The sequence below is a fragment of the Amblyomma americanum genome, chromosome 7 (assembly GCF_052857255.1).
Source record: "Amblyomma americanum isolate KBUSLIRL-KWMA chromosome 7, ASM5285725v1, whole genome shotgun sequence".
Classification (NCBI taxonomy): domain Eukaryota; kingdom Metazoa; phylum Arthropoda; class Arachnida; order Ixodida; family Ixodidae; genus Amblyomma; species Amblyomma americanum.
The window spans coordinates 47,889,727-47,910,656 of NC_135503.1; the positions used below are offsets into that span (position 1 = coordinate 47,889,727).

The 20,930-nt window shown below is 49.0% G+C and overlaps 1 protein-coding gene across 1 annotated transcript; it reads left to right on the forward strand.

Moving 5' to 3' along the window:
* The first annotated feature begins 14,611 nt into the window (after nt 1-14,611).
* Nucleotides 14,612-15,463, forward strand: LOC144097673 (protein ABHD1-like). Its single transcript, XM_077630323.1, has one exon. It carries the CDS (start codon nt 14,612-14,614, stop codon nt 15,461-15,463), a length of 852 nt encoding a protein of 283 aa, XP_077486449.1.
* The last annotated feature ends 5,467 nt before the right edge of the window (nt 15,464-20,930 follow it).

Genomic DNA, 20,930 nt, shown 5'->3' on the forward strand with positions numbered 1-20,930 from the left:
GATCATGAAAAAAAAAGCCTACCAGCTCGAAGTCGTATTTTAGGTTAGTTTTTCTAGGACTGCGAGTGAGATCTTCGTTTGTTTAGGATTGGAATGAGCACAAAAATGGAGTCCAGTTCTGTTTTGCATTTTGTGCTAACAATGAGTCGTTTGTTTCCCAAAGTTTTGTTCGGTCGTTGGTCATTGTTTACCATGGCTCGTCATGTGTGACGGTCGCTTTGTGGCTGCTGTATCGTTTTAGCGTTTGCTTGAAACTTGAAAGAAGCGTAATATCTCAGAGAGCGGCCACTTCGAAATCATTGCACGTATAGGACTATAAAAAATATAAAAAAATTGTCTCATGCTATGACGAAATGCTTACGCTAAGCATGTATGTCAGCTAAAAGTAAATGTATCAGAAGTAAAACGTAGTATTCCGTAGATGTAGCTGGTTCTATGGCTATATACAGAACTCTAAATGGGGCTAGCCGCCGCGGTGGCTGAGTGGTTATGGCGCTCGGCTGCTGGCCCGAAAGACGCGGGTTCGATCCCGGCCGCGGTGGTCGAATTTCGATGGAGGCGAAATTCTAGAGGCCCGTGTACTGTGCGATGTCAGCGCACATTAAAGAACCCCAGGTGGTCGAAATCTCCGGAGCCCTTCACTACGGCGTCTCTCATAGCCTGAGTCGCTTAGGGACGTTAAACCCACATAAACTAATCCAAACCAGAACTCCAAAGGCGTACTTCTTGTAGGTGTACCAGGAGAGCGCGACACGGTCAAGTGTTCATAGTTGAACTGTTCTTTCTTGTATGCCACGCAGACTGAACTATATACAGCAACGCCGAAAAAAAAAAGCATCGAAACGTTACTAACCTACCTCGGTGCAATAATCCATTATTGTTCCCGCCCACGGTTAGCGGCAAGGAGGCAATTTGGGTCACCGGATCGCCCCGTCAGTCGGTCAAAGCGTGACGTCGTTCTTTTGAAAGACGCGTTTACGTAATGACCCACGAACGAGCACGGTGTGGGAAGACCGCCGCTTGTCTCGTTGCACGAGTGGCCGAAAGATCTACGACCACGCCGCTACTACATGCAGACACATCACGGAGCCAACTGCGCAGTTCATACTGTGCGACACGTTCTGTATAGTTGCCGTTGGTCGCAAACGAACACGGCACTGCAGGCAAATTGCGAGCAACACAAAGGTGGAAGGCAGGTTAGCTGCTGTGAGGTTAGCTGCAGCTTGTTCCAAAGCACTATGCCCGTTAGGGCGCAGTTTTTAAAAACGCGCTCGGCACAATACCCGCCGCTGTGGCTCAGTGGCTAGGGCGCTCGGCTACTGATCCGGAGTGCCCGGGTTCGAACCCGACCGCGGCGGCCGCGTTTCGGTGGAGGCGAAACGCTAAGGCGCCCGTGTGCTGTGCGATGTCAGTGCACGTTAAAGATCCCCAGGTGGTCGAAATTATTCCGGAGCCCTCCACTACGGCACCTCTTTCTTCCTTTTTTCTTTCACTCCCTCCTTTATCCCTTCTCTTACGGCGCGGTTCAGGTGTCCGCCGAGATTTGAGACAGACACTGCGCCATTTCCTTTCCCAAACAACCAATTTACCAATTTACAACACTCGACGACAGCGCCACACGATCACCATGGACAATCGCGCCTTTCAGTCCGGCCAAGAGTGGATACAGCCGCACTGGCATGTCATATCGTTCGACTGCTGAACACGAAGAGGTCGCGGGAAGCGTTACTGTTTACCTGGAGTAATACAGCAACGTTGGTAGTGGGTTCGAATCCTGGCCTCGGCGGTCGTATTTCGACGGAGGCGAATTGCTAAAGACGCTTTCGTGACGTGCAATGCCAGAGCACGTTAAGAAATCCCATAGGTGCTCGAAATTAATCCCCGAGCCGTCCACTATCTCTATTTCTCTTTCTCTTCTCTCTTCTTTCCTTCACTCCTCCCTACATCATTTCACGGCGCAGTTGAGGTGCCCCCGCGTGTGCGAAAATTTTTGCGCCTTTCCTTTCCTTACAATACATTTGCATCAATGCGGTGGCGCTGCAGAGCACTACTTTTTTTGTTTTTCTAGTGACTCTTGTACTTTGAGGCGCACTCGACAAGCCCTGAATCCAATCACGCAACGCAGTGTCTAGTTCTTCTCTTTGACTTCGCGGTACCCCCCCCCCCCCCTCCCCCTTCTTTCTTTATTTTCCACACTCGTTCTGCAGAATTTTCTTCGTTTAGCTTTTCAAAGCTTTGCGGCATTCAGCGTGCAAGTAAGCGCGTGACTGTGACTGACTGTTCGATGTCTGCGTAATTTCGATACCTTGGTGAAGAGGCATTGCTTAATGAGGGGACAGATTTTACATTTTCTACAAACGGGGTACAAGATTGCAATTATTCCGCAATATTCCGTTTAACATTTGCACTTTTCGTGATTTGTTCACGCTATCACTGCTTGTTTTATGCGCGAGTGAGACGCGTTATCGGTCGCTATAGAGTTAGATCACATCGTTCTGGAAGGCTTATGATAACGCGCCATCGCTCCTGCGATGTTCGGGGCTGTTCGCGACAATGTAAGCGCGCTTTCTGGAAACATCCGAGCCATCTTTAAATAGAGCGCGACCGAGTGCGCTGAACATTCTGGTCACGGAGGTCGCCGTGTTGGCAGCTCACCATGTCCACCGCCGAATTATTTTTAATTCTTTGTGAATAGGAACTCGGCCGAGGAACAGTAATAAAGGATGCCCCCCCCCCCCCCTCTTCCTCCTCCCATTTTGACCTTCTGCAAAGAAACACTGTGCTAGATCCCCAAAGGCTAAGAAGACAAATTGTCCTTGGATCGTATCGTTCGCAGTGCAGCGTCGGTGAGCGCGTCTATCAAATGCCAGGTTACAATCTGCACGTGCGCACATGTACACGATCGGCGCTGGCAATCATAGGCAACCAGACAATCACACAATCACAGACTTTCGAAAAATTGAATTATCTGATGAGCAGAAAGCTGCAAAGGGCGAAGAAGGACGCAGATCGCTGTCGGCGAAATTACAACATCGACTGCAACGATGATTGCATCGGTTGTCATCAGAATCACGTTCCTTTGACCTCGCTCGGGCAGTTAATCTCTGAATTAACCTTCAAGATGCTAAGAACGATTCAAACCCTGAGGCATGAAAGAAAAATCCAGCCGTTGCCACTTACTGAGTTTGCTTTAACTGCTCATTAATTCATTTATTCTTATTCAGCATTGTAAAAATCTAGAGTGCTATGTGATAAGACAATTTAACGAATTATGAAGAGAGTCCATTGCAAAGTCCGCCGCGACAAGCCATTGGCGAGTCTCCGAACGCAACACGCTCGCGACAGCCGTTCTATATAGTATATCCAGACTACCACGTGGCTATGACGTGGTATCACATGGTCTTATGACACCTCCATAGGATGTCATCACATGGCTTCACATCCCCCCATCGGGTGTTCTTAAGGTTAAAGGTCAACCCGAAGGACACTCAATGTCAAAGGTTAACTAGAAGTCATGGCTCAAGGTCAGGGGTCAAGGGTTCGACACCATAACTGTACCACATATGGTCATAAAAAGCTAACATGGTTGGGCTGAAGGTCGTTCAAGGTCATTTTCCGGCCTACGCGACGACAGCATTACATAGTGTAGCTTTTCGCTTAAAAAAAAGCGTTGTAGTGAATATTAAGTGCAATGATCAAGGGCGGACCGACAACATTGATGATATAGTATCGTACCTGAAGCGTGGCGAAGCGGCTACACTCTTTTAAAATGTGATGTCAGCAGCATTCATATACCGCTTGGTATGCGCGATACGTGAGAAGTCATCGCAGCAAACGGAACGCATCGTGCACGACAGCGTCAGGAGTTTGCAGCTTCAGTTGCTTGGACTTACTTTCTTCGTCTCCGTGTTTTTATTCCGCTTGCCGGAGGATTCCATTAGTCTCGCCGCGGATTCGTTATCTACGAGCAGCCATAAACAGGCCGGTCTGCGGTTGCCCGTGTGCGTGACGTATGACACGGAGGAGCGGCGGAGACGGGAAAAGCAGGGAACGGAGACAGAGACGTCACCTCGGATGACCTTGACCTTCTGTCCTGCCGAATAGGATGCGTTGGGTGCGACCAGCGAATATGGCTTTGGATGCCTTTGGTGAGGAAGGCTATAGAGTAAGAGTTCGACAGTTCGCCGTCGAACGCGTACGCCAGTGAAGCAAAAGTGCTGACGGCTCTGAGAACTGCTCCGCAGCCTCGGGCGTCCGAAATTAAAGGGTAACTGCAGCCTTTTGAATGTTCTCTGAACAGTATCTCAACAGAGGACTATCAGCTATCACTATCGTTCTTACTTTTTCAGCCCGAACAAAGTCTAAATGTCTGAGAATTCTCTAGCATCTTTTTTTTTATCTCTTGTTCTTGCCGTGGACGTCTTATGTCGAATTCCTGGTTGCCAAAGGGAACGCGTGAATCGATGCACTGATCGGTGGTAACACGGTATATAGGAAAAAGAGGACTTGGGCAAGATTGTTTTCTGTGTATACGCCTTTAATCACGTGTCTTGGTATTATTGCCGTTGGTTTTATTAAGATGCGTGCGAAGGTGACCCATGCGCTCTGATTTGATTCACGCCAATGGCTCTCTCAGGAACTGTGGCCTTCCGTACCTTATACGGTGTATAAGGCAAAGAACAGCTTGGGCAAGCGAGTGTCTTCCGCCGTACGTGAGTTTGTAGTAGTCGCGCCAGACCATTTAAGCTACGGTGTGTGGAAAACAATCTGTTTTTCCATGTTCGGGCGGATAGTTTATAAATTGCCACATACACTCTATGCTAAGAGCAGAACTATTTTCGTGACTTCGGCGGGGTTCTGCCCTTACACGAAAGCGGCATTTTTTTTTTGTTCAGTCTTTGAACTATATTGTGAGGAAACTATCTTGTTGTCGCGTAGAGTCGCGCAATATCTGGCGCCTAGTTGCAGATGCTTTTAAGGATTTTCCTTGCTGTCGATCACTGGCCCGGTTTCTCACTACCCTCGTATTCCTTATTTGGGAACTCTTCAAAACAAAGGCTTTCTTCACCTGTGCGACGTAACTTCAGGGTGCCTTCGCTTTCAGTTTGGTTTGGTTTATCGAGGTTTAACGTCCCAAAGCGATCAAGGCTATATGGGACGCCGTAGTGAAGGATTCCAGAAATTTCGACCACCTGGGGTTGTTTAACGTGCACTGACATTGCACAGAACGTGGGCCTGTAACATTTCGTCTCCATCAAAATGCCACCGCAGCGGCCGGGAACGAACCCGCGTCTTTCGGGTCAGGAGCCGAGCGCCATAACCACTGAGCCACCGCGGTGACCCTTCGATTTCATGATCCCACAGGACAACCGAGGACTTGTGCATGCAGACGGACTTGGTCAGTTAGCACGTTTCCTTATAATAATAATAATAATAATAATAATAATAATAATAATAATAATAATAATAATAATAATAATAATTGGTTTTTGGGGAAAGGAAATGGCGCAGTACCTGTCTCGTATATTGTTGGACACCTTAACCGCGCCGTAAAGGAAGGAATAAAGGAGGAAGCGAAAGAAGAAAGGAAGAAAGTTGTGCTGCAGTGGAGGGCTCCGGGAAAATTTCGACCACCTGGGGATCTTTAACGTGTACTGACATCGCACAGCACACGGGCGCCTTAGCGTTTTGCCTCCATAAAAACGCAGCCGCCGCGGTCGGGTTCGAACCCGGGAACTCCGGATCAGTAGTCGAGCGCCCTAACCACTGAGCCACCGTAGCACGTTTTCTTAACGGTTGTTTTTAACAGAGCCTCAGGGGGCTAATGAATCAAAACGTAATAACAAAGTGATATAAAAGAAAATAAAATGCATTCGAGTGCATGAAGTATACGTGCCATATCTGAAAGCCTCGTCCAAAAGCCAATAGTACCGAACACCACACCCGAATACTAATTGACTACGTGAGAACCGATGACATTTTGCTTAATAAACCTGCCTAGAGAGATGATATAATGCTTGGATATAATTGCCGGCCGCGAAGCACGACTACCACCCAGCAGTTCACGGTACCAGAAAGTGCAAGCCCTGCGTCCGCAGGGCGGCAAGTAGGACACACAGCTAACAAAACGCGCTGGCGTAAGATTAGTGAGGACGCTGTAGCACGTAGAAAAAAAGAAATACAACCGAGCAACGAAGTTACATGATCCGTGAAACGTATAAGTAAACAAAAATAGCAAGGCGAAGAACTAGTTCGCACAAGCAGATTAAGTCTGCTAAGTGCTTCTTCAAACTCGGCGAGCTCCGGATGACCGGATGCGACGGGAAGAAAGTAAAACTACGTCCCCAGGGAAGAGAACGCGATGAATTCAGGCGGGTCCACCCGAAGAAGACGAAACAAAGAAGCGGAGGCAGGGAAGAAAATATGCCCCCCCCCCCCCCCCTGTTATTTACGACTGGCCAACGATGTCGCGCCAAGGAAGATTAAACAAGAAAGAGGGAAAGGGAGCTACGGGGCGAGGTCTTCTGACCTCGGCTCAGCACGCCGGAGGCTCGCGAGAGCGAACGCAGAACGCCCACCGATGCAGCGGCGTTCTGCGTTCGGCGAAAGTACGCGGCGAGAGAGAACGAAGGAACAAGGTGACGGCTGCGTTCGAGAAAGTTACGAGAGGCAGACAAAACAAGAAAGCTAAGAGGGCCGGCGGTATATATTGCCCCTCCCCCCCCCCCCCCCTCAAGCCTCACTTCCCCCCTACACACCACACACGCTGCGTTGCATCTTGGTGTTATCGTTTTCTTTGGACGAGAATTTTTCTCCTCCCCCCCCCCCTCATCGAAGAAAAAGGAAAGAAAAAGAGAAAGATAAACGTCAGAGCATCTATGCCACCAGTGGATCCGTGGAAGCGCTCGACTTTTCGTTTCTTCAAGGCGGGCGCAGGGCACTGGTTTCTCCGCTTGCGAGTCACAAAGTCGCCTTCTGGGTGGGAGAGAGTGAGGGATGTATATATGCAGGCTCAGCTTCCATCTACTCTGACCTCGCCCGCCTGCCCCAAATACAGGTTCACGGACTGTGCTTACTTTGTTTTTGCTTTGGGTCAATCCCCGTCTTTTCATCTCTGCTCTTGAGAACGTTGTGTGCGCGCCGCTCTTATTTTGTTGTCTACATAGAGACGCTAACGGCGAGGATGCAAACAAGCAGTTGAGTGGGAAAGAATTCCAGGCTCACCGTGCGTCACCTCCGTTGTTGAATAGCGTCAAGGGAATTAGAGAGCAGCGTCACTGTACTAAAACTGGTATTCAAAATCGCTCAAGCTAGCTTCTCTGCAGAGCATCTAGGCGATACAGTGATGCAGCTTTGCTTTGTCAGTAAGTTTGCTCGCAGGGTTTCATTAGTTGGGTGAACTAGTAGTCCGAAATCTCTTCTGCATTTCAATATCTTACTTTAAACAAAGGCGAGTTTGCATACTTTGGGTTCGATATGCTTAGTCAACGATCAGCACCCTACTTAATAGAAGTAGGATGCCTAAAAATAAAAAAAGTTGTCCGCTTTTTTAGAGAACTGCCAGCCAAAAATTTTGTTTGCAGTTTGCTTAACGTTTGGGAATTGTCCCAGAATGAGAGATCAAGTTCTGCCTCAACTAGCGTGCCCATGTACACGTGCACTCACGATGCACGCACACATGCACGCGCGTTCACTGACGGACATTTTCTCACGATTAGAGAAGAACGCTTCGTCCTATACAGCCTTACAGCTGCCATTGTGTTGTCAGCGCTGAGGATAATCTCTTAGTGCGTGACGGAAAAGAACTGACAAGGGCAACGGGTTAATTACAATGTCCTACTCCCAATTCTGCTTGAACCTCTTTTTTTAATCTCTCCATCTGATCCCAGTCTGCTGGCACTGGTTGCTCTTTGTATGTTTTTTTTTCTTTTCTAGATCGCGGAGGTGCAACAGAGGGAAATATTGACCGCTCAAGCGGTCGTTAATTAAGATGCAATTGGTTCTGCACCCATTGTGCTCCGATAATTGGGCGTCGTCCAGAGTGATTCCGAGTGTGACAATTTAGCTCACCTGTAAGATACACGTTAGGCATGTATTCAAGGTGAGCCCCGAGGGGGCCTCCCTACCCCCACCACAAAATCCAAGTGTGTCTCCCCCCTCTACCACCTTAATTCCCTTTGCAGTACTCTTACTGCCTCCCTCCGCTCGTAATCCAAGTTCACCTACACCCTCTATAACCATAATTTCCTTGGCAGTGCTCTTAGCGCCTACCCCCCCCCCCCCTCTCGAAATCGAAGTTTGCCTCCCCCCTCTACCACCATAATTTCCTTGGCAGTGCACTTCACGTCTACCCCCCTCCCCTCTAAAGATCCAAGTTCGTCTTCTCCCTCCACCACCAAACCTCTTTGGCAGTGCTTCGCCCCCCCCCCCCCCCCCCCTCTGCGGCCCTTTTTTTCAAGACACTACTTTGGGCCCCTGCCGAAAAAAATGCTCGCTACCTACCTTAACCTTATACTTAACGACGGGAGAACTTTGCTATCAAATTCAAGTGAAATCTTCGAGTTCATGTGAGTGCGTCTAATCCCGCCAGCAGTTACCCTAACACTTCGTAGTACAGCGGAGGTTTGTGGACTTGCTTTGCAGTGCCTACGAGCCGTAAAAACCTAGTTGTGGTAATGGCGCTATGTTCAATTAAGCAAAGCTTATATTGGCAAAAATATATATGCTTGAGGGGGAATCGATCGGGGTACCCAAACGTATATTTCTCTTGCGAAAAACAAGTGCTCAAGAGATGTTGAAGCATCTAAATCTCTTTCAAAGCGTAGCCTACCATTTGGACGAAAATGCCACGCTGCATGAAACTGATACTCGAAAGTGAATGAGATCGTCTCTCATCTGCGCTCCAGCTCTGCCACGACATGAAGCACTGCTCAGCACAGGTGCTTGAAATACTCGTGTTCTAGTTCTTTTCCCCTCCTTTTTTGTATAGTTTGAAAGGGAACATGTCGATTGTTGTAGAATATATCGTTACGCCATCGTTGACAGGGTTCTCTCAAAATAGAAATGTCTGGAGAGAACCGAATGAAGGTATTCCAGCAACCGCCCATATCTCATGATCTCACGAGTCATGTGCCTTTTATTTCGACGATCCCAGTTCCATCCTTGCAGTATTGAGAGACAATTGGCAGCATCGTACGACGTCGTGTGACGATATCAGTGTATTCGACAGCAGTGGTCGCTTAGGCCTTCATTAAAAGCAATGCCTTGTTTGTTGCTTGATCAATATATATATATATATATATATATATATATATATATATATATATATATATATATATATATATATATATATATATATATATATATATATATATATATATATATATCATATAACACTATCATTGCAACAAAAGTTGTAAAAGAGAAATAACTTTTACATAGGCCGTAGTGTAAGCTGTAAGCTGGCAACGTAATTCAAAACAATGACGGTTTATTACGTGTGCAGAGGAGCATGACATGCGCTTCAAAGTAATTAGCAAAAAATGCACAGACGATCATACGAGATGATGCTACAGTCTTCACTAGCAGCATTGGTTGCGCACGTTTCGCTGATACAATGATCACTGTTGCGTCTTGAAATTGTGTTTCGCCGTCGCTTTCATACGTTCCAGGTCTGCGTGAGCTTTCCGTGGATGGAGGCGTCTGAATTGTGGAAGTGAGTGGACGGGCGGGGCCTTCTGGGGGCAAAGGTGGGTGGAGGGTGGGGAGTGCAGCTTCGTTAGGGTGGAGATAGGTTATTTGGTGGTGTGTGGCGGCATCTGAAAGGTGAAGGCGGGTGGTTCGTGGAGGGTGCAGGTTTTGGCTGGTGAAGGTGCGTTTATTGTTGGTGTGCTCGGGGTTCTGGAGGGCGGAGATTGATGGCGGGCAAAGGTGGGAAGGTGGTGGGCGGAAGCTTCTGGAGAATGGCGGCATGACACAGTACCAGACTGTCAGATGGTAGTAATGCTAACGTACCAATAAAACAAACCGCGCAGTGTATGACATGCTAGTAGAAAATGGCGTTAAAACAAAGAATACATGGGATAAGAGTCAAGTATGCTGGGTCATTTTACAGGTAATAAAAATCTAGGTTGATTGATTGATCGAAAACTTTTATTGCTCAGTAATGGGGGTAGGGATTAGGGATGAAGCTATGGCTGGCTCCTCAGTTCAGGACTCCAGTGGTCTTAGCGGCTTTCTTGGCCCTGCCGACCGGCTTTCACTGGTCTTTCGGTCCGAGCTCGTAAGTTGAACCTCCCAGTGCTCCACTGAAGTGCGAGGCTGAAAAAAAAAAATTCGCGCATCGATACGCGCAGGTCGATGCATGGCATCCCTGTGCCTTGTCTATGGTTTCATTGCCCGTCGCGATTGAACGAGCACATGAGAAATCTCGCTACTCCGTTTCATATGCTTACCACTCAAGCTCAAGATCTCAACGTATGTGTAAAATATGGGCCAAACCAAGCAAGATAGCTTTCGAGCCTCCGCTATAACATGAGTATCTCCTCAGGTACTAATTCCAGCGCCAACCTTACGTAATGATTTTGCGAATTCCACATCCACAGTGGTAGCGGCAATGACATTGAAGGCCGCATAGGTTTAGCGCGAACTTGTAGCCATTGCTAGGTATTTAGGAATGTCATCAGCACGGATCGATCGCTATCTACTTGCAGGGGTTAGCGCGAGAGCTGTACACTCGTGCTGACCACGGCGACATGCAGTCGAGTATGTGGTGTCACAACGAACACTGTCAGGTAGACCGCGCGCGTATTGACGTTCGACCGAACATGAAGCAGGACGCCATTGGCGCCGGAGCTATTTGCTCTGTGCTCCCTGTTACCACCATTTCCATCATTATTATCAGCACCACCCCCAACCATGTAATGTTAACTTCAGGTCCAATGCGTCACGTATTGATTTACAATTAACCTTGGCCTGAAGCTGGCGGCGACAACCCTTCAAAAATATGTTCCGAATCACATCCTCGAACGTGTCCCTATGTCGTTTCCCGCTACGCGCTCTGTGTCAGATTCCAACGGTTTGCCTTAACAGACCAGTGCGTATCTGTACTTCTCGGTACAATTCCTGCCTACGTAAACTTTATTCTCTTGACTTTCGCGAGGATGCAGTCACCTTTAGTTTGTCCTCTACTTCAGACTACTCTATTTTTGGTTGCCCATGCTGCCCCCAAGTGAGAGAGAGAGACAGAAAACTTTATTTAAACGCAATATTAAGCGTCGAGGCCTGTCCTTTGCCAGGGTCACCAAAGCCAACTGGCCCGTCAGTTGGACCGAGACTAGCCAATTCCACCACGTTGGGGAGAAAGGCATGGAAAATTAGGGAACTGAGAGGTCAGCAGGGCAGGGGAAAAGGGGAATGTTCTAAATTAGTGTAGAGTTCGGGACAAATATTCCGTTCTTCACAAACAGAGCAACTAGCGAACAACTTCGAGGACATTCCGTGCGCGGGAACGTTTCACGTTTATATACGTACAGGAATCAATAGCTGTACGCAGTCATCAGATGCGAACTCTGGAAAGACGAAGAGAAGCGAAAGAAAATATAGGCGATCAATAAATTCGCTTTAATGCTTTCTGCGCCTGGGAAAAAAAAATAAATCAGACCATGTGTGTGTGCGAGAACGATCACCGTTTGTCGCAGCTGCTCGTCGATCAGTCCTAGAAGGTACGAATTCCAGCCACGTCCCGTTTAAATGTCCAAAACCAAGATATACGGATGGTGGAAGAAATTCAAAAGTCAAGCGGGCACGACAAAGCAGGGCGAATTCGAGGAAGCCAGCAAAGCCAGCCGGAGGCAAAAGTAAGATCAGAACGAGCGCGAGGAGACGAGAAAAGACAGAAACCGTGGGGTCCTTCTCCATGCCTCCACTAATCATCCGCAGAAACGAGCGAAACGCCGGCTGGCTCACGAACCGCAAGCAACGGGCACCCTCAGGGCCAGACCGGGAAGACATACCGCAGCAAACGCAAAACGCTGTATGCACCTTGTCGGGGGCTAGAGAGATTGGAGGATTGGAGTCTGTACGCAGGGAAATAAGCATGGGGGGAATGCGGTAGGAACAAGGAAGGTATACGGCATAGTAAAGAAACAAAACAAACCAAGTGGAGGACGGAGGGGGGAGGGGGCTTCTCTCGGTCAAAACCAAAAGTGCAACACCACCACCGGTTCGACGCGGTCAGCGGCACAGGCGACGGGCGAGTTCCTCCACCACGCCAGGCACGGCATGGTACGGAGCGCGAACGCACTGCTGCCCTACCAACCAAGCGACCGAGTCGGCGTTACGCTCTCCGGAGAGAGCAAGCGCCCCCCGCTCACCCTCCCTTCGTTCGCTCCAGCAGCAACTTCGTTGCCTCACACAGACGCCGCCCGGAACAGGCAGCGGCTGCTGCAACAGCAGCACAGGAGGAGAACGAGGAGGGGGAATGGCTTTTAAAAAAAGAAGCGTCTCCCCCCCCCCGTAACAGCGCGCCCCAAACAACACCCCCCTTTCCCCCTCCACCTCACGATGATGCCTCCCAGCGGAGAAGGTCACGGGCGGACGTTGAACGCGCGGCGCGCTCTCGCGGGGGTCTCTTCCGGTGTTGCGGACGAGGAGGAGAGGGCGAAGTCGCCTGGATCCCTTCTGCTTCCTCCCCGGCAGGTTGCGTCGGCGTCGTTGCGTTGTCGCCCTGGGCTTAATAAAAAGTAGTCGAACCAGCGAGCGACGTGATAACGTTGTGGTGAACCTGCTTGGATGATAAGCGAGGTTTGCCACTTGTATCTCTTTAGGAGATATGCTTGCGTTTACTGTTTCCGAGGCGTTTAAAGAGGAACTGCGAAAGGCTGAACAGAAGCGGCACAGTGAGGTGTAGTCGGAAGTGGCACTAGGACGAGGTACTTACATAAAAGCCAGCTCTGAGTTTTCTTACATGCCCAGAATTTTTCAAGACCCAGACAGATACATGCTGCAAGCCGTCTCTAACAACTGATTACTGCGCCTTTGCGCCGGCCTGTATATCCATTTGTCAAGTACTACTATCACCTACTATAATGCTGTACTACATACCATGACTAATAGTAGTGCATACATGTTTTTGATATAGAAAAGTTCATCAACATGAAGTTGCAATAACTATGTTTTCGAACATTACTAAGACTTTGATTGATTGATTGATTCAATTTTATTTCTCAACATTCATGCAAGGCATGCTTGTGAAAACATCTGGATCCCTAGCTAAAAGCTAGTTGGGATCCATGCAATTCAGTTTCAAAGAAAATTGCAGGCATAAATAAAATTAATTACATACATATAAAAGATCATGAAATTAGAAATACATAAATGGGTACATAGAGCAACAATATTCAGAGCACCAAGCCTCTTTTACAAACGCATACAAACGCATACAAGCGTCTCGGGGCATTACACCGAGACGCTCGAAAAAAAAAAACACGATACTAACGAGTGTGTAGCGTATGTTTAAGCATTAGCTATGGTGTGAGAGGAAGGACTTTATAGTATTCTGGCCTATCCTAAACTGAGTACATGATGAGTGCATGTGCTACAATACAAGTCGCCTTGCGGACCATTGCCCCTTCCACAGAATTTCGCCGGCTTTCTTGTCATACATACACTGCCTGCATCCAGCGAAGCAGCGTCATGGCATGCTGACAAGTTCATCGAGGGAGCCGCCGCCGCTGGCATTCCCATCAAAACAAACCCGCCTTGCGGCTACTGCCGCGAAGACGCAAAAAAACGTTTTCTGTTCGATGGGGCGCACTACTGCTTATGAAGGGACTACAAACACAAGGAGCAGCTAAGGCAGATCGCGCTCATGCACGAGAAACGTACCCGAATGTTGTTGTTGCTGTTGTTGTTGTTAGCCTTACAAAATTGTTGTTGTTGTTGTTGACCTCACACAATGGCACATACCCACAAGGGGGATTGGCCATAACCGGACGGTGACAAAGATGGCACATCAGCGATCACGAAGAAACGCGGCTGCTTCTTCTTCTTCTTCTTCTCCTCAAGTAATATGGCACATACCCACGTGGGGGGGATTGGCCAAGGTATAGGGTAGAATGCCAATGAAGCATTTGCGCGGGGAAGGAAACGTCAGAAGACTGAAACGCGGCTGCTGTTTCGTCTTCATCGTCTTCATCGACACCGACAACGGCACGAAACTGAAGAACTCGTTAAGAGCTAACGCTCTAAAAATGAGATTACGTGGATGATTCTATTCGTGACATAGGGATTATTCCATAAATCGAAGGAATTATTAAGAATACATGAGAAGTTTAGCAATTGACGGGCAACCAACTGGAACCAAGTCTCTCAAGAACCATACCTCGGAGTTTTGTTATCTAATTATACATTAATAACACGGTTATGGTCAGATTAGTATCAAGATGTTTCACTTTGCTGATGGCACTGCTGTCATCTTGGTGCACTCAATTTTGGATGCGGCAGATACGGCGTACGATTAGGACGAAGAATTGAAGCAGAAGACGAACGGGAGGAAACGGGAAGAGGAAGAAGAAGTAGAAGAAGAACGTGAGGATCGATGAGGTGGTCGATGGGCGTCGTGCCACAATCGAAGGCGCCCACCAAGGACAAGTTCCTGCAGCGCCCGGCGTGCACCGCTAACGTTTTCTACGCAGTGCTGGCGGTGCGCAAGCCTGTGTGCCGCAGCGGCCGCCTGCGCCGCTTCCGCGGTGTCCCGATGGAAGCCTTTGTGAATGGCTACTTCCACACCCCGGTCTGGTGCACCGACTCCAACCTGCAGCGCCTCATCGGCTGCCTCTACCACCGGTGGCTGCCGCGTGTCAACTACCGTCGCGACCTGTTGGTGCTCTCAGACCAGGGCCTGGTGCCACTCGACTGGCTCAACGAGGACCGACCGGGCAGCCAGAGCCGGCTGTGGCGCCCTCTGCTGCCCGCGCTCACCGCGGTCGGCTTCCCCGGTCTCGTGGTCAACGGGTGCTGCTGCGGAGGCGTGCCCCTCACCGGGCACCGCATCACCTACGCAGCCAGCGTCAGCGACTTTGCCGAGGTGGTGAGCAAGGTGCGCAAGCCCTATCCGCGCGAGTGCCTTCTGGCCGTGGGCGTGTTCCTGGGCGGCCTGCTGCCGTCCCTCCACCTGTGCCATCGGGGTCCACCCGCGCAGCTGGACGCGGCGCTGGCCGTGTCGCCGCCCTTCGAGCCTGTAGTGGCCGCCCGCACCTTGCACAACCCCTGGAGCTTCAACCGGCCCTTGAACGCTTGCATCACGCGTGGTCTCGTGGGCCGTCTGCGAGACAGCGAGGAGGTGGTGCGCATTGCCAAGGTGATCCGGGCTGACGACGTGTTCCGTTGCTGGACACTGGCTTCGTTAGACCCGCACTATGCAGCCCCGGCATTCGGCTTCCAATCGGTGCAGGGCTTTTAGGAAAACTGCAGCTCAAAGGGCCGGCTGTGCATGGTGCGCCGACCGGTCGTCTTCCTTGTGTCGGCGGACACTCGCTGAACCCCGAGCGAACGTTGCTTGAAGACGAGGTGTTCTCCCTGGCTGGCCGCCGTGGTGACTCCGCGCGGAGGCCATATAGGCTTCATGGACGGCCAACAGTGGGCGCGGCAACCTTTCTACGCGGAACGCTTTGTGGCCGCCTTCGCAGTGCGACTGCGGAAAGTGTGCAAGGCGCGCGGCGTTCGAGTGCTGCAGACGCTGGGGAACTAAAGTTTCGTCGAACGTATACAACTCAAGAAATTTTAGACGAATTCGATTTTTTATTATTATTGATTAGCGATTGTCGCTGGGGCCTGCATTCACATGGCCCCTCATTTGAGAGTAACATCATCGCCAAACTTGATCGTGAAATGAGAATAATCGCTTTCGTGTGAAGCACAAGGGCTCTTGTCTGCTGTTTTTTCTTCGCTACATTATTCGGGATAGGATGCTGCTTTACTGCTCGGTGGTTATATAACTTTGTTTGTGACGCTGAATTCGATTGTCTTTATTTCCAGCTCAACGGAGAAGAAATGACAAGCGAACAGCACAGATTTTTGTATTTTTTTGACATTTATATCGACATTTATATCGACATTTATATCACATTCTTAGAATACAAATATTTTCGTCAGATTATCGTGCTAGCCCAAAGGCAGAGCGTTTGAAGTAGTGCATAAACCAGTCGGAAAACCACTATTAATAATGAGATGACATTGTTTGTTTTCTGTTCTCAGACCTTAAAAAACCAAATCAAAAGAATAACAATGAGGTGCGCGAATAAGAAGTCAGCGTGACTCAATATTGCACCTTTTAAAATATCCTTTAGAAGTGATTTAGGTATACCATGAATGTGGCACAATCACGAGTTCATGCAGTATCGCCTTCATGATACCACGAATTTTGCAAACTATAAGAAGAAATGCCGCGTGTACTACGTTATTTGGCCCGCCGCGGTGGTTCAGTGGTTAGCGTGCTATGCAGCTGATCCGTATTACCTGGGTTTCAGCCCGGACGCGAAGGCCGCGTTTCGATAGAGGCGAAACGCAAAAGGCGCCCGTGTGCTGTGCGTTGTCAGTGCACGATAAAGATCCCCAGGTGGTCGAAATTACTCCGGAGCCCTCCACTACGGCACCTCTCTCCTCCTTTCTTCTTTCACTCCCTCATTTATCCCTGCCTTTAGGGCGCGGTTCAGGTGTCCGCCGAGATGTGAGACATACTGCGCCATTTCCCTTTCCCCTCCAAAGAAAAACGTTTTTATACTACGTTATTTAGTGTAGTCAGGTAAACAAATACAGGCTGAGTGAAGAAGGCCAAGCAAGAGATAAAAAGTAAGTGCTTTTGAATTTATTATATATAGGCCGCTATGGTTTCTGAAATTCACCCTGTCATTTCATTGCTCTGGTGTTTACAACGTATACATTGATCTCTTTTTTTTGCGTTCCATGGGGCTGAAATGGTTTTATAGGTTTGTTTGGAAAAATTGATTGAATTTGATTATTACATACCACAGCTTACATGCGGTCTGTCGCATTCGACGTGAGCCTCTGCCTCCTTGCGCAGCACTGTTTGGATGATAAGCGTTGTTTGCCACATGCATGGCGCTGGAGATAAGCTTCTGGTTACTGTTTCCGAGACGTTCAAAAAGGAAGTGCGAAAGGCTGAATAGAAGCGGCGCTGTAAGCAGTAGTCGGCAGTGTCAGTAGGAGAAGATACGTGCATCAAAGCCAGCTCTGTGTTTGCTTAGCTTGTCCACAAAGTTTTCCAAGTGTCAGACAGAAGCATGCTGCAAGCCGTCTCCAACATCTGATAACTGTGTCCTTGCGCCGACCTGTATGTCTATTTCTAAAATATTACTAATACCTACTATACGCAGTACTATATATCATGACTGATACTCTATATAAGATTTCATATAGGAAAGTTCATGAGAATGAAGTTGCAATGGCTGTGTTTTCCGACGTTACTAAGACGTTCGAGACAGCGTACAAATTCTTAAAAAAAGGCAAAAAAGACACAGGATAGTAACGAATGTGTATCATGAACGTTTTAGCGTTAGCTATGGCGTGAGAGCAAGGAATTTTATTATTATTCCGGCCTGATCTACACTGCTATGCTCCTCTCCGATGCTGAGTGCATGTACTGCAACACAAGTCGAGTAGTGCCCATTCCATGTAGTCTCGCCGCATTCCTTGTCATACATACACTGCCGCAGCCGGCGAAGCAGCGTCCCGGTACTTCATGAATTAAAAGACTAGCGCATATAACAGAGACACAGACAAAGAAGTAGACAGGAGCGCTCGTCCTGTCTACTTCTTTGTCTGTGTCTCTGTTATATGCGCTAGTCTTTTAATTCATGATGAAACACCAACTAGCCCAGCTTTCCGCCTTGATTGAGTCCTGGTACTCTGCCAAGTTTTCCAAGCGAGCCACCGCCACTCAATACACAAACACACAAACGTGCCGCGCGGTTACTGGCACGATGCTAAGGTCCGTGCTGCGGACGGCGCCGACGCCGATGACGCTGCAAGTAAGGAATGAACTAAGCTTACACTGAAAACAATATTCATTTTGAGCGGGCGAATTACTGGCGATGCAGAAACCGCAAACATAATAACAATTGCCACAAGACACGCACTAGCATTGAAAAAAAAAAAAGCAAGGAGCAGCCATGGCGGATCGGGCAGGAGTCTCGTGCTCATGCAGGAGAAGCACGGCTGGTTTTTCGTCTTCATCCCCTTCCTTACAATGTGCGGTGCGGAAAGAGTCGAGGAAACCGACGCCGGCAATGGCGCGAAATTCAGCAACAAGCTAAGAAGAGCTGACGCTTCAAAAATGGGATTACGCGGGTCAATCAATTCGGGTTCAGTGATTATTATATCGACCGGCGACAATTAGTAAGGATACGTGGGAAGTATAGCAAATTACAGGCAGCCAGGTATAGAATCCCCCAAGGCCATCTCTTGGAACTTGTTATTTAGTTCATGCTTTAACAAAGGGATGACCAAATCAGTATTAAAAATGTTTAACTTTGCTGGTGGCACTACAGTCGCGTTGGCGCACTCAATTTTGGAAGCGGCAGAAACGGCATACGACCAGTGTTGAGAGCTCAAAAGGACAAATTTGCTGAGACGCCAACAGGAAAGGTTTATTCCAGCCCGGCGAATACAGGCACGAGCCGAGACGCGTGCCAGCCCCCGCTAGTTCGCGCGAGCGTGGCGCAGCGCAGCCAAGCCAAGCAGATGGCTATAGCCACAGCATGTGTCTACTACATACATCTCCCCTGACAGAAAAGCAAACTCTTGGGAGCAATGACGCAAAGTCCACACCTGGTGCGCCGGTGGGAGGCGTCAGCGCCTGTTGTTTGTGAATCTTGTGGAGAAACTTAAGTCCCAGGGAGAGATTCCTCGTATACGACGTCTTGATTGCCTCTATCCTCTTCCGCAGGTTTGAGAAAAGGGATAAGATGGGTTCGATTTCGCCGTATAGTGCCGTTCCCAGTGTCAAGTATATATGACCTCGGCTCGCTTGCGGGCGTCACGTACCACGTTCCCTATTCGCTTTAAGTCTGTAACCCAGACTTCATAACCTTCCAGAAGAGTCGGAAGTTCCCGTACGCCATGTCGTCTATCGTAGTCTCTCCGCTTCTTTTGCGGTATTGGGTTTGAAGAGTTTAGTGGCGTCTGGCAAGCATAGAACAAGCCTTCCGGGAGTTAGAGGAAACTTTGTCCGCAACCGCCTCCCCATCAATAGTTCAGAGGGGCTGTAGCCATTTTTCAATGGGGTTGACCTCTAGGACAAGAGGGTCAGGTATGGGTCTTGGGTCTTTTAATTGAAGTTTTGACGATTTTCACCGCAGCCTCAGCCAGTGTGTTGCTCTGAGAGTAGTGTGTGCTTGATGTGACGTGTTTGAACCTGTATTCTTGAGTAAACTTAGCTAAGTCAGAGGACGAGAACTGCGGACCATTATCGGAGACCACCACATTAGGAATGCCGTGCCAGGCGAAAATTGATTTGCTGTAATTGAGCACTGTACTAGAATATAGCTTCTTTAGATAAGTCATTTCCAGATATTTGGAACACTATTCAGTCACGATTAACTACCAGTGGCTATTCAAGAAGAACAGGTCCATTGCAACTTTCTATCAAGGCCTTGAAGGAATCTAAGCGCCTTGAAGGGACTTTTTCGTTTGCGGGACGTCTTGGCAGAGTCTGGACAATGTTTTATGGTGGTTGGGATGTCTTCGGCCACTGTAGGCCACCAAATGGAGTCCTTAGCGAGGGCCTGGGTCTTCGATATGACGAAGTGACATTCGTGCAAAAAACGCAAAATTTCTTTCCTGCACGTGAGTGGGACAACCACACGGGCTGCATAGATAAGCAGGTCGTCCTCTACGATGAGCTGTTGACGATGCTCGTAGAAGGATCTGACGTCAAGGGGTAAATATCGTCTGGAAGGCCATTCTTTTGTGCAGAGTTCTCGGGGATACAAGCACACGCGATCTGATTTTTGGGATTCTTACATCCACTGAAGGCAGTGCTGCTTGATGAGAGGGGTTGTCCTCACCTTTCTTTGCGACGGTGCTGACGTGGGTTAGCACCTTCAAGTCTTTGATGGTGAGCTTGCCGAGTAAGCGAGTGCGGACATCTTCCAGCACGTGGAAGTCTTATAGCGTTTCACGCCCACGGTAGGCAAGTTGAAGACGATCTACGCCCTTGGCTGCGAGAGGTCTCCCATCAGGACCGTAGAGCTGCCGAGGAGCACACGACAACGGAGGCTGATGTCAGAGCATGCTGAAAGTCGTAGATGGGAGGTCAGATTCGTCGGCACCTGTGTCCACCTTGAATTTGACAGGTTGGTCTTGCACGAGGATGGTTGTCTCCCATGTCGACGCATCGAAGGACGAGACGGTCCCGAGAAATCTACCTTCACTGCCGAGTCCGGATGCTTCAACGGTGTCAACCCGGCGTGACATGCAGACAGAAGCGTAGGGGCGGTTCTTGAGTCAGCCCTTGCATACCTGTGTCTGCGCTGGGCATAGTGAACGCGGGCGTCGTTTTTTTTCACACAAACGACACAATGTAGAAACGCTGTCAGCGGGACGTGGATGTAGCCTTAATTCAAAAAGTGCTCTCGGCCCTCATTTACGCGAATAGCGTTCGTGGGGTGCCTGACTTGGTGTCTGCCTAATGCAACTTTGTTGACGTTCAGTGTTTCGGGGTGAAGCTCCGCTTGCTGCTGACGTACGCTTTCGACCGCTCTGATCAACTCAAGCAGCTTCTGAAGAGTAAGATTAGCGTCAAGTTGCACTCTCGCTGACAATTTCAGGTCTTAAATGCCGACGACCAGTCTGTCTGGAACCAGTTTCTCTCGGAGGGTGCCGTACTCAACTGGTTGGAAAGCGTGTGA